General features: G+C 38.2%; 2 protein-coding genes across 4 annotated transcripts in view; one reads left to right on the forward strand and one right to left on the reverse strand.

Annotated features, from left to right (window-relative positions):
- LOC142530207 (autophagy-related protein 18b) overlaps positions 1-9,555 on the forward strand; it is a 30,546-nt gene extending 20,991 nt beyond the window's left edge. The window contains exons 10-11 of one of the 3 annotated variants that reach the window (XR_012816063.1): positions 8,544-8,620; positions 9,238-9,382. Coding sequence is in view for 2 of the 3 variants with exons in the window: in XM_075636007.1 (XP_075492122.1) it covers positions 8,558-8,620; positions 9,238-9,376 (202 nt within the window). In the remaining variant the exon portion in view is untranslated. Of the gene's footprint in view, positions 1-8,543; positions 8,621-9,237 lie in introns of all 3 variants that reach the window. The other 2 variants (XM_075636007.1, XM_075636006.1) reach the window with 2 other exon arrangements.
- Positions 9,556-10,009: 454 nt separating this feature from the next.
- LOC142529892 (uncharacterized) lies at positions 10,010-13,269 on the reverse strand. The gene is made up of 5 exons (XM_075635582.1): positions 12,954-13,269; positions 11,811-11,990; positions 11,383-11,509; positions 10,679-10,792; positions 10,010-10,207 (listed from the first exon to the last, which is right to left on the reverse strand). The coding sequence occupies exons 1-5, from the start codon at positions 13,191-13,193 to the stop codon at positions 10,092-10,094; spliced, it is 777 nt and encodes a 258-aa protein (XP_075491697.1). The 5' UTR covers positions 13,194-13,269; the 3' UTR covers positions 10,010-10,091.
- Between the last annotated feature and the right edge of the window lie 751 nt (positions 13,270-14,020).

The raw sequence follows: 14,020 nt of genomic DNA on the forward strand, positions 1-14,020 counted from the left end.
TCTCAAATCAAAACAACCACCATCATTTGAAAAAAAAATCTAACATAATATAAAAAGTCTCAAAACTTTGCCTCATCATCTCTAACGCATAAAATCAGAGTAAATAGTTTTAAAACGTGCATAATAAAAAAATCGTGAACTACAAGGTCCTCGGTTTGCGCTGCCACTAGTTCGAGCCTGCTCACTGGTCACCACCTCTCGTCTCCTCAACATCATATGCATCGATTAAGTCTAGTGAGTCTAAAGACTCAGCATGCATAAACCATGAATAACAAATAATACGTAATAAAAATCCATTTAAACATAACTCGTACATAGCATACTATAAGCATAAATATGTACAACACGACATTCTTGCATAAACATTTTCATAAAATCATATTTCCTTGTCATACATAATCAAAATCGTAAATAATTTTGCGTAGAGTTCTGTTCAATTCAAGTGGCTCATAACATAAATCGTTTGATCAAACTAACCACAGTACTGGGACGGCAAGGATCATCATTGCCCTTGGACCGGATGTTCACTCCCTAACATAACATAATTCTCCTGAAGAGGTTGGAGAGGTCTTCGGACACGTTCTCCAGCTTCCAAACCCGTAACATAATTGGCCATAAGACAAATCGCATACCTCAAAAATAATTATTTTGCACGTCATACATACTTACATACTTACGAACATCGTGAACCTCATTGGATCGTCCCCGGACATGCTGCCACAACATCCTAAAATAAATACCCAAAATAGTCCCTAGAGGTGCATTCGGACACATACGACTCCCGAATTAAATAAACCACTTAGGACATACTAATCGACTCGGGACTCGACCCACACATATATCACATCCCAACCTACTGTCAAAGGCTCTAAACCAGCCCGAACCATGCCCGAACCCCGTATCATGCACAATGAACCATATAACACAAGCTACCCCAAAGAGTGACACTCTGGAACTTATGCGTTCCATACGACTTCCTATCGATTCCAGCCCGAACCAAGCCCTAGACTCGACCCTTAGACATCACTTAAGACCTTGGTCGACCCTTTCTAGCTCACAACACATGCACAGCCCTTAAACCACAAAGCCCGCGAGCCCTCATGTGCGCAAATGGGCGACCACGACTTCAGTCACCTTGCCGTCAACCAGACCCTAACCAACCCATACCAGGCTTACCCCGGGACCCTAAGACCCCGCCTAGACCCTAGCCACGAGTCTGGTCCAGCCCTGCAACCTAACCCGATGGCCGAACCCCCAAACAACCCAACGCACATGTTCGCGCAGCCCTCGGCTTCTTGCTGTACCAGAAGCTTCTCGACCCATGTCGGACCACTTATTAACATCTAAAAACACCCCATAACATAACCATACGTAGCAGCAAGCCTTCGGATCGGTCCAGCGAAGGCCACGATCCAAAACTCAAGAAAACATGGAAGCTCATGCATATTATATATCGAAAACGATTTCGGTAATGTTTTATCATTCATATAATCAAACCAACAAGTTTTCATGCATATTTTGTATCAAAATACAGTAAGTAACTTGATCGATGCATCAAAGAAGGGTTAGACATGCCTTTGCGTTTTAAACACGAAATATCGAATACCGACGCTGGGAAGACGGAGATCGAACGGAGAACGGTTTGCTGCGTTTTTTTGCTTCAAAACGGACTAAAACAATCAAGGAAATTAGGGCGATAATCGGCTATGGCTGCTGCTTGGAGAAGAACCAAGAAAAATTCTCCAAACCCCAGCCTTACTTCGGCCGAACGAGTGTGTGTGTGTTTTTAGTGTGTGTTGTATGTGTGTGTTAGGGTGAGGCGTGTGTTGTGTATGAATTTAGGGTTAGGACTCTTCTATATACTTAAAAATATTTATCAGGTGTTTTAGGTTAATTACCCAAAGTTTTAATTACCAATAATAATAATTAAGTCCTACAACTTTTAAAATTTGACAATTTAAGAATCTTTAAAATCCTAAATTCTATCCATACATAGTTGTCAAAGGCGCGCCTCAGGCGCTAGGCGGAGCTTCAGCGCCTTATGGGCAACCAGGCGACGGTGCATGGGTGGGCGAGCGCCTTTAGCGCCTTGAAGCCGCCTTTCTCCGGGCGATAGGCGTTCCAGGCGTTGCGCCTTTTTTTCAGAACCATGATCGCATCGCATAAGCAGGTTTCTCCTTTATTTTTTAATGACCCAAAGCCCAACTAAATAAGCCCATAACTAATTTCAGCCCACAAGTAATTTATTTTTAAAAAAAGCCTAGTTTTGCTTTGCATGTCGATACGTATTCTCATTTCTCCCTGCCGATTGAAGCTTCTGCCGCACACCATTCTCCCCTGCCATTTCTGCGCACACCATTTTCCCCTGCCTATTGAAGATTGAAGCTTTATTTATTTAGTTTTTCATATAGTTCATTTTTATTAATAGTTGATTTTTAGTAGAACATAAATATATAATACATTCTCTCTATATTATCGCCTCGTGGCTAGGCGATCGCCTTTTGTCGCCTAGGCGTTCGGGCGCTAGGCAGTGGCTCGTCGCCTTGACGTCGCCTAGCGCCTTGACAACTATGTATCCATAAATTAAATATTAACCAATTTACGTAATTAAGATATAATATAATTATTAAAAATATTGTATCTCGAGTGGAAGGATTTAAATCTCACTACTTTTCGAAATTTGTTAATTAAAATTCTTAATGTCTTTATTTCACTCGATAAAAAATTTGACCATTAAATGCTAAATTCATAAATCCTTTAAAATACATATTTTCTCAGCTTAAAATAAAAATACATTAAATTTTAACACCTCAATCGTCTCCGGTTTCTTTTCCCAGTTCAACATCGAATATTCGCCCGAAAACCTAAAACTCGAGAAAACATTTTAAATTGCATGAAAATAAATATGTATACATTTAAAATAATTTAACACATAGCATGCATCACCTAAATTATTAATTAAATAAATAAACTATTTCAATCATGCATGGGGTTTATGTGTACTGGTTTTTGGGTACAAAATATAAAGTTCTTTATATTCGAGGAGTTGGTCAGTTGTAAAAGCAAGTCTGCGCAATCTGCTTTCATGGTACTAAAGACAAGGTTCTGTCAATAACCCGATACCTCCTAAAAAACAATGGTGAAAATGGCGTTGTCCAGTGAATCCAAATAAACAGATACCGACCCTAAAATTGGGAAAGCTTCCTCCATCTCCACAGCCCCTGCTGTTGAATCAACAAACGAATCACAAGCTTAATGGAAAAAACTTTCTTCAATGGTCTCGGTCCGTACATATGGTGATTCGAGGAAAAGGGAAGTCTGGATTTCTTGATCGTACCATCCCAAAGCCGAAGATTGAGGGTCCCAATTATCAAAATTGGGACATTCAAGACTCCATGGTGATGTAATGGCTTATTCACTTTATGGACGAAGGTATTGGAGATTCTTATCTTTTATTTTCCAGAACACAGGAATTTTGGGATGTCTTAGCCTTGGCATACTCCGATCTCGAAGATTGATCTCAAGTATTCGAATTTTGGAATAGGATAAGGGATTCCAAACAAGGTGATACAACTGTCACTCGATTTTTCAGCACACTTGAAAAAATTTGGCAGTAAGTTGATCTTTAATCGAATGGAATAGAAAGATACTGAAGATGCAACTCTCTACAGAAAGATGGTGGCCCGAGAACGAGCATACGATTTCTTAGCAGGTTTCAATCGTGAATTTGATGAAGTAAGGGGGAGGATACTCAGATTGAAACACTTGCCAACAATTGATGAAGTATTCGTTGAAGTCCGGAGAGTAGAGAGCCGAAAGAGGGTGATATTCCTCGACTCCCCGACACTTACTGAAAACTCGGCCCTTGTAGCCCGCGAACAGGACACGATGATGACTTTCAAATGAAAGATGGAAAGCCTTGGTGCGGTAAATGCCAACGACTGCTTACTCGAAAATACATAGAAAACCAGCGAATTGGGTGCCAAAGAGATTTAAGTCCGAAAAGAAAAGAATCAACCTGCTATTTACAATTCTGATGCAGAGAGTAAGGCCTCAACCGCAATCCTTACAAAGGAACATATCGAGAAGTTACGTCAACTTCTCTCAGGTACAACATCTTCCAGCTCGAACATGGCAAACAAAAGTACCTCATTTGCAGCATTAAGCAATCCTACTACCAAAGGTGAGTCTTGGATTATTGATTCTGAGGCATCGGACCACATGACAAGCAAAGAAAATTTACACCCAAGTCCTGGCAGCCACAAAATAAAAATTGCAGATGGGTCATTTACTGTTGTCGCAGGCATAGGCAAATTTAACCTTCATTTGCTCTCAAGGATGTCCTTCATGTGCCTAGATTAGCATTCAACTTACTTTCTATCAGTATGATCACTAAAGATTTGGATTGCCTTGTTAACTTTCGCTATGGTCTTAGCCTTTCATTCAGGCTTTTCCTTATGTATGGGTTGCTCCTTGAGTTCAATGTTTTCGAACGTTAAAGCACCTAACCACGGCGAAAAAAATGAAATAAAAGACCTGGGAACGATCAAGGAAAATTTTGATCCCCGGGGACTAGCCCGCCTTATTGGTTGGGATGAAATTAGTACGGATGGCGCCTCTGCTCTCCTATGCGGGCGCGTTCCGCCTATACAAGTTCTGTTCATTTCAATTCAAGAATAGAACCTCGTCCGTGTATGTGTATTTTTCAGGACCGGGGGCTCGCGGAGGAGGATTGGAGGTGCTAAATCAGTTTCTGGATTCTATTATCTCGATGAAGACACTTCCATGAGTAACCTTGTTGAGACCCATTATTCTGATTCCAGAAAACAACAAATCATTCTCTTGCATCATAGATTGGGGCATCCAAGTTCTGTATACTTGAAGCATATATTTCCTTCTTTGTTTACAAATAATGATGTGTTTCATTGCAAGATATGTCAATTAGCAAAGCACTCTCACGTCTCTTTTCCAGTCAGTTTTTATAGACCTTCAAAACCTTTTTCATTAATTCATTGTGATATTTGGGGTCCTTCTAGAGTTCGTAGTGACATGGATAAGCGTTGGTTCATTACTTCTATTGATGATCACACTCGTGTTAGTTGGGTGTACCTTTTGGAAGGAAAATCTGAAGCCAACTGTATTTCAATTTTTTTCTCCATGATCATAACTCAAATTTTAATGTCTAACATTCAAATTCTACTAACTGACAATGGAACTGAATATTTCAACTCCATACTCAAAAATTTTGAATGAAAAGGTCTTATTCATCAAAGTTCGTGTGTCAACACCCCCACAACAAAATGGAATTTCAGAACAAAAAATCGCCATCTTTTGGAATTTGCACGAGCACTTTTGTTTACTTCACTTGTACCCAAGTATTTTTGGGGTTATACGGTCCTCACATCATTTTTTTGATAAACAGACTACCATTTCGAGTGTTAAACTTTAAATCTCCTTTGCAATGCCTTTCTGATTTTTACCCTGGAAATAAAACTTTTACCACGCTTTCTCTTCCACCCACCACATCTGCACCACCTGATACTTGCCCATCTACTTTGATTTTGTGCCTATACCTGAGTCTCCTTTACACACCGTGTGAGGCCCTCTCTCCAGCATCAACGGGAAGTCTTGGGCGGGGGGAGGAATCCTTTAGCCGTTTCCTTTATTCCCTAAAGTTATATCAAACAGAGGTAATAGGACCAGAAACTCATGACTGTGAAGCTGCCAACTCGGACTCTGGAACGGAAATTACCTTAGACACCCACCTTTGTGTGATCTTGATCTGCCAGTGGCCTTGCGCAAGGGGATACAGTCATGTACCAAGCATCCAGTAGCCAAGTTTGTTGTGTAGGAACATTTATCAGCCTCTGTTCAAACACTAGTCTCTAATCTTTCCAAAGCCGAGTAGGGAGTACAATTCATGAAGCATGGGTAGACTCCAAGTGGAAAAAAGCTGTCTTAGATGAGTTACGAGCAGTTGACAGAAATGGAACTTGGAAGATTGTTCAGAGACCTAAGAAAAGTTCCCATGGGGTGTATGTGGGTCTTTACGGTAAAATATATTGCCGATGGATTGATTGAACGATACAAGGCAAGACTGGTTGCGAAAGGGTACACTCAAACCTACGGCATTCACTATCAAGAAACGTTTGCTCTTGTTGCAAAAATTAACACAGACAGGGTGGTGTTATCTTTGGCAGCAAATCTGGATTGGCCTTCTTACCAATTGGATGTGAAGAACGCTTTTTAAATGGAGACCTTGAGGAAGAAGTGTAAGTGGATTTAACTCCAGGGTTCGATCAAGAGAGCGAAAAAGGTATAGTGTAGGTTGAAGAAGTCATTGTATGGCCTTAAACAATCTCCATGAGGTTGATTCGACAGAGTTGCCAAAGCAGCCCGACGACTTGGGTATACACAGGTCCATACAGACCACATCTTATTCTATAGACACAAGGAAGGTAAAAAACAATCCTCATTGTCTGTGTCGATGATATCATTCCCACAGGTGGTGATTATAATTGGATGAGGCAGATTAAAGGAAAACTTGCAGGTGAGTTCGAAATGAAGGACTTGGAAATCTGAGGTATTTCCTTGGAATGGAAGTGGCGGGAAATAAAATTGGAATTTCGGTATCTCAAAGAAAATATGTGCTAGACTTGCTGAAAGAAACTGGGATGCTAGGGGGTGTAAACCAATTGATACACCAATGGATCGAAATGTAAAACTGAGAGAAAATAAAGGTGGAAAGCCAGTTGAGAAAGGGAGATACCAACGTCTGGTGGGAAAATCGATTTACCTCTCGCACACAAGACCTGATATTGCTTTCCCGCTCAGTTGTTTGAGTCAATTCATGCATGCCCCCCTAAAAGAACACATGGATGCTGCTAAGATACCTAAAAGGAACTCTTGGAAAAGGATTATTTTTTAAGAAAACAGATAGAGAAGCATTGTTATTTTCTCCGATGCTAATTGCACGTGATCTATAGATGACAAAGATCCACCTCTGGGTATTGCTCTTTTGTTGAGGGAAACTTAGTGACTTGGAAAAGCAAAAAACAACCGGTGGTGGCCAGAAGTTGCGCTGAAGCTTAGCTGAGGTCAGTTACACACAGTGTATGTGAAGTATTGTGGTTGATAAAAAAATGCTTGAAGAGCTTAAGATGTCTACGGGGCTGCCCATAAAGATGTTTTATGACAACAAGACTGCAATCAATATTTCCCACAACCCAATAAATCATGATAGAATTAAACACGTTGAAGTAGATCGCCACTTTATAAAGGAGAAAATTGATGAAGGAACAATCTGCATGGTTTATCTACCAACAGCGGAGCAAACAACAGATATTCTGACAAAGTGACTTTTCAAACCAGTGTTTGATAAATTTGTGCACATGCTAGGAATGTTCAGTCCGTACAATTCAGCTTGAGGGGGAGCGTTGAAAATATTGTTAAGATAAATATACATTTGAATGTAAATAGATCCTCGTATGATTTATGGTAAGCTAATTAGAGTCCTAGGTCTAATACAAGTCCTAGATTATTGAAATATTGCAGGCTGTAGAGTTCTATATATATGAGAGTTGGTAAGTTGTAAAAGCAAATTATTGACTTCAATAAAACTCTGTTTTTCTCTGGTTCCTTATGTAAGATTATAGACTTGAGTCTGACTTCATCTCAAAAGCTAGCTCAACGGAGCAGGATTGTCCAAGTCCGTATACAACACCCGATAATTTCATTCAGCCGATGTGAACATCTGACACACCTCTCACACGCCAAGGAATGAACAATTAGAGCGTGAAGTTTACAAAACATGAATGGATGGCTCATGAGGAGAGTCCAACACATAACGGTGGGTCTGATCTATAATACAATTTAAGCTTATGGATTGGGCTTAATTTCACCCTAAAAGTTAGCTCAATGTGGGAAAGTTGTCAACGTCCATATATAAAAACTCCCAAGAACTTCATTCAGCCGACTTTGAACATCTAACACAATTATAAAAAACCATGGTCTTGCTAAAGGTTTTACTGCAGGGTGAAAATTGAAATGTAGATAATTCTGGTGCTACCTGTTTAGTGATCTATAATTTTGGAAGACTTAAAACCATAGACAACAATTATTACTTGGAATTGTGAATTTGTAGCAGAAGAAATAAGATACCTGGGTCATTTGACAGAACTACATTTATAAATAAATTGTCCTTTACTGCAGTTTGCTGAAAAAAATTCCTATGTAGTTTATTATGGGAAAATACGATTATCTCAGTAGTTAATGCTGTTTTTCCGTTTTAGCTGGCAACATTTTGGCAATATTGCTTTTTGTGGAAGCTTACTGTTAAAAAATATTGCCTGCATGACCTGTCCATCACGACAAGCTTCTTGAAATGGGCCAAATGCATCAAAACTTCTTCAAGAGGCCCTTGTTAGTTGGCGGACCATCTATATCATAACATCATGATCATTATTATGTACTTTCTGCTCAAAGATTAGAATGAAGGTGACTTTTCATGATTATCTCTCTCTTTAAGCATAATGAATCTTTAGGTGCTTGTTTACAGTCAAACCGTGATTCGAAAGACGGACAAAGCCAATACATCAATGTCCGAACCAGTGGCTTTGAGGTAATCTGAGACCAATTTCAATTGACCCACTTTGTTCCATCTTTATTGTCTGTCTTGATGCATGTGCTGAAACACCAAATGTAATCTTCTCAGGTATTGGTGTAGTTTTTCTGATACATTAATTGGATATTCCTCACGTATTCTTAAATATTTAGAATGTTTTGATTGCATTTTTTAAGTCATATTACACTTGCAAACGTCCGGTTAGCATAGCAGAACATGCCACCCAAGTGTGTCAGCTTTTAGGTATCATCCGCTTCCACCTCCTATTCCACTACATGTTTCTCCTGTGTTGTTAATGCCACTGACTATATTTCAACTAGTAATTTAACTTAAATAGACATGTGGAGAACATCCAGCCTATTTCGTTAAAAGATATAATAACCCTTGTATAACTAAAGAGTTTGACATACATAAACCAGATTAAAGTATGACAGAACTCTCATATGTTCCATAACATTTATTATCTATGTAAGTGTCTCGAGTCATAAGATACATTGGTAGACAGCAATCATATACCGTAAAAGAATCTATTCAAGTATGTAAAATGCAAACAAAACAGTAAAGACATTCATGAGAATTTTGAATATGTAATGAAGGTTTGTGTTTGATTGTAGGGCCACTGTGTCAGTTATTTCTTTCAGCGGGTATTTTCAAGAATATGGGCTGAGAGTAAACCACAAGAATGAAGCTGCATGGAGCTTGGAACACGAGCTAAATCTTTTGACAGCAGTTGCAGAAAAATCCTCCACTTAATACAAAATATCCAAATGGCAGTTTGGCTTGAATATTCAATGTGTTATCATGTGAATTTAAATTAATATATAAATATTTAGAAGGTGAATTAGAGAATCTGGTAAATTTTTTATTACGTTTTCTGAAGGAATATCTTTTTAATGCAGATATGTTATTACATCAGTAAGTGTTGGAATATTTACATATTACGTTCATTTATGTTTGCAAGCTTGTGTAAACTGTGACAGGCTGCATCGTTCATGAAAGATTTTGTCTTCTCAAAGAAAATAAAATTATAAAAAGGTGTTGGAATATTTAATTTCAGAATGAATTATTTTTATTAATATATTTATTTTACTAAGATTCCTTGCAAATATCAACAAATTAACCTAGTCGATATTGGAGTAAGCTGAACCTTCGTGCCGTCAAGTTGATCACTTTAAAGTTTCTATTTCGATTAAAAAAATCATACCTCAGAGCTTTAACTAAACTTTTTATCTTATTCATATTCAGACATTAATTTACAAAATCGTCTATACTCTCTTTTTTATTCACCACCACCAATACTTCAATGGTTTCATATACAAACCAAGGTCAACTAAAATAATAACCCTTTCAAATAGACAGGACTCGCGGCACTACGTAATAAGAATATAATCAAAATGATATACCATACATCTCCAAAACAATCTCCCCATGTCTATAGTGTATAACGTTAAATGGGAAAAAAGTAACACTATTGCTGAAATGAAATAGAATAGGAACCGGTGTTGGGATCTTTCACAGCTTTAAAATTGTCGACGCTCATGCCAAAACGACCCAAAATAGAATTTCCCATTTCTTTTAGCTTACCTACACTCGAAACGAACAGATAATCAAGATTTCATGAAGACAATATACTTGATCAAATTGTAGAACCATACATCGCAAACTTTCTATCAAACAAGCTAAAATTATATGATGACCAACTGAACCAGCCTACAAATGGAACTGATACCATTGTCGCGAAAGGGGAACATAAAATCGGGGAGGATATCAGGAAAGTACAAATAACATACAACTATATCCAAGTGATGAACCCAAGGAGCGATCTGAGTTATTGGACCTTTTGGGATCCTTTGATTTAATAGTGGAGATCCTAGTATCCAATGATCTAACGCCAACTGAATTTTAAATAGATCGTGTACACTTGCGTGAGTGATGTGCTTCAACAAGACATCAACCATGCAGCAAGCCTTTATGTAACAACTCAGCGAAAAAAAAGACAGGAAAATAAAAGGAAAAACTACTCGCAAAGATTAGTCATAGTCATTTCAGCTTTACCAATCATTTCTTCCTTCATTTTTTCACGTTTTTCGTCAGCTAATGGCTTCAAACGGATAATGGTTCGCCTAGCTTGATCATTCGATGGATCCAATTCCAAGACTTTTGTCATGTCTAGCAGTGATCAATGAGAAAGAGTTCAGACAAGATTCAAATAACTGCAAGTTTTAACAGTTTTGAACTTTTGACAAAAATGACTGCCATATGAGATACTAAGAATTTGTTTACGCCCAAGAGACATTAGGCAAACAAAATATCATCATCATCTAAACTATCAAAACAAGGACACATGCTGGTGATCTTGTAAAAAAACCAAAATATGAAACAAGTGATGTTTGACAACATGCCGATTCTTTGAGGTTGATCCAGATTTTAGTAAAAGTCGCGAGGAAAAATGTACATTATCCTAAGGTATATGGGGAGGTCATGATCATCTATGCTACCAAATATTGTCTTCTAATCCTATGAGGAAACACACAGCAATATTTCATTCATTTTGGATAGGAGCATTTTTCCTTATCCCTTCTTTCTGCAGAACTTGGAGTAGACTTTTAAATTGTAGAACAACAAACATCAGGCTCTTCATCCAACAACTAATAAACATATAGAAAAAGTCCAGTGCAAAACATGTCATGATGTAGACATTGCATTGCAAAATCATGTGATATAACAGCATTGGATTTGCATTTTTGTGTTATGTTTACCAGCAATTGACTCTTCATAATTTTCAAGCTTCTCATGTGCCTCCCCTCTTCTTAGCACAGCTTTCATGTAGGTAGGATTCAGCTCTAATGCCTTTGTACACTCTTTAATTGTCTCCTCGTGCTTTCCCTGATCATGAAGGAAGAAAGCAATAGCCACAAAACTAATATTACAATCGAAAGTGACTGCCCTACCCCTATTATACCAATCCAAGAAATATAAAGGTGTGCCCCTTTGCACACCTCATTGTGCATTGGAAAAGCATTTTCCAACATCTAAATTGTTCGTCTAAACGCATCTAAGTAAACATGCTGAATGAATCTGATTTGAATGGAAAAATTTATGCCCAAAGTAGAGCTTGCACGTATTTATGCATCATAGTTGCTAGACAATAGAAAACTATTCTTAACCACGGTCATGAGGAGCATACCAATTTGGAGAAACAAGCAGCTCTATTTGCATGGCATATTGATCGTATTTCAGTAGATGAAAGCACATCTTGGACAATTTGTATTGCAAATTCATATTTTCCTAGTGCCTCTTCATATTCTCCAGCTTTAAATAAGGAATTACCCTCCAGTTTGGCGTCATTTGATTTCTCCAAGGCTTTCTGTTTCTCAAAAAACAACCAAAAAAAGTGTACACAGACATTAGGTCTGGTGAGTTGTTAGCATATCTTTGGATTTATACAAAAGAATAATAAATTTCAAGGGAAAAGAAAAACTAAAACCAAGTAATATGTGCCCGTAAGTTTGTCTTATCTAAATTACCAGCTGGTGATTAACATAACATAGATAAGAAACTAATAAAAAGTGATCTAGCCAGACAAGCTCTGATCACAGAATGTGTTTTATACTTATAAAATTACTAACAGGTGTCATTCAACAGTATCCTACCATGTACAACAGATTATTGAAACATAGCTTCTAATCACAAATTCATTTCTGTCAAAATAATTTTCATAATTGAAAGCATGAAGTTCTAAATATCCCATAAATTGAGTTGTCCTACGTTTCAGGAGAATATTAGCAAACATGTTCCTGGAATGACATCCAAAAAAGATCATAATCATGGCCATGAAACATGGAAGTTACCACAATCACACTGCCTTAAATGGGAAAGTCGGTTATAAAAAGATTGCACCTGTCTTGAATACACCATCCTTGACATTTTGCCAAAGTGTAGGCAACTTTATGCTTATTATAGTTCCTTCTTTTGTTCAACCACTAGAAGTCCAACTGTGTACCGTTCGCATCTGAATTAGAATACACCGTAACAAAGGTTTCGCTAAAGTTTGCATACAGCTCTAGTATATAACATGGATTGCAATTTTCAGCTTGTGGGTTAGTTTCGTTCCTAAATTTCAGTTCTTGGCATTAGTTTTTATGTGTTACATTGTTAAGTGCATAAGATCGATGTAAAATACAAAGTTATAGCAACAGTCAGGCTTCCAAATACAGTAAACACAAAAAATTTAAGCAGTTCAGTTTCAAAAACATCAATTGCATAAGTTTCCATGATCCAAACATCGAAATTACATCTCAAAAAGCAAGAACATGGTCAATAGCTTTACCTCATTGACTTCACTCTCGACGCAGTCCGACATTTCATATTGTTCATCGTCCTCGGGATGGATCGTTAAACTACCAGTATTCTTATCATCAGGACAATTCTCTGATTCTGGAACGGCGTCGTACAGCTCCGATTCACTGGCGGTCTCGTACCCATCGGACTCGTATCCCGCCGCCGCCGGTGATTTTGATTGAGATTTGGAACTGCTTTCAACGGCTGGCTCTTCTTCAATCACAGCCATTTCGTCTTCCTTAATTTCAAGGTTTTCAGGTTTTTACCTTTCAACTTTCTTCACACCAGTCCAGAATTCTCGACTTCTATTTTATTACCAATGTTAAAAAAATTTATTATACAAATTAATTTATCACAATAAAATAAATTATTTGGTTCTTTGGTTTTTTTTTTTTGGGTTGTATGCCCATAATTCTCCATCCCCTGCTAAAATAAAAAATCTCATATTACCAATAACATAAAAAGTATTATTAAAAATTTTTAAATTTTATTTTAATCTCTACACTGTTTACACAAATACACTGGTTGTGGGCATGCCACGTAGGCAGGCGCCCACAAGTGTGCAGGAAAAGAGTGTGTATGGTATCATTGTTTTATATATATATATTGATACTTACGGGAAATTTAGGGTCCGATCCACGCAAGCGTCACTAATCCAGACACGGGCTCCAAAATTACCCTGGGCCTGAAATCACAAATAAGACCGTTAGGAGGGGGCCAGGAGGGTATCCTGGCGTAGCCCCTCCGACGCTCAAGTCAGAGACTGAGGATATATTGGGGAGCAGCTAAGGGCGCTGCTGAAAATAATATAGTGAATCCAATAACTGAACACTCAAACCTGGTATTTATAGGAGAATACATGGGCCCTTGATGGGCTTGTCTTCCTTTTGAGCTAGGGATGGGCCAAGGGTAATGGGCCCATCCATGGGGTATCACCAGTCTCCCCTCCCGAGTCGAACTGAATCGTAGGTTCAAAGTTCGATTAGATGTGTTGTCCTCGGGTCACCGGGTACGAGTTGTGTATTTTCTTCCGGTCGTTTGTCAGTCTCCAAAGAT

The sequence above is a fragment of the Primulina tabacum genome, chromosome 16 (genome assembly GCF_025594145.1).
Source record: "Primulina tabacum isolate GXHZ01 chromosome 16, ASM2559414v2, whole genome shotgun sequence".
NCBI lineage: Eukaryota > Viridiplantae > Streptophyta > Magnoliopsida > Lamiales > Gesneriaceae > Primulina > Primulina tabacum.

What these genes read in the sequence shown, in the direction of transcription:
- LOC142529892 (XM_075635582.1), bottom strand. Translation starts at nt 13,193, where the DNA reads ATGGCTGTGATTGAAGAAGAGCCAGCCGTTGAAAGCAGTTCCAAATCT. An exon ending in TCGAGAGTGAAGTCAATGAG is followed by an intron (nt 11,991 to 12,953) that starts GTAAAGCTATTG and finishes TTTGAGAAACAG; the next exon opens with AAAGCCTTGGAGAAATCAAA. An exon ending in CTGCTTGTTTCTCCAAATTG is followed by an intron (nt 11,510 to 11,810) that starts GTATGCTCCTCA and finishes CTTCATGATCAG; the next exon opens with GGAAAGCACGAGGAGACAAT.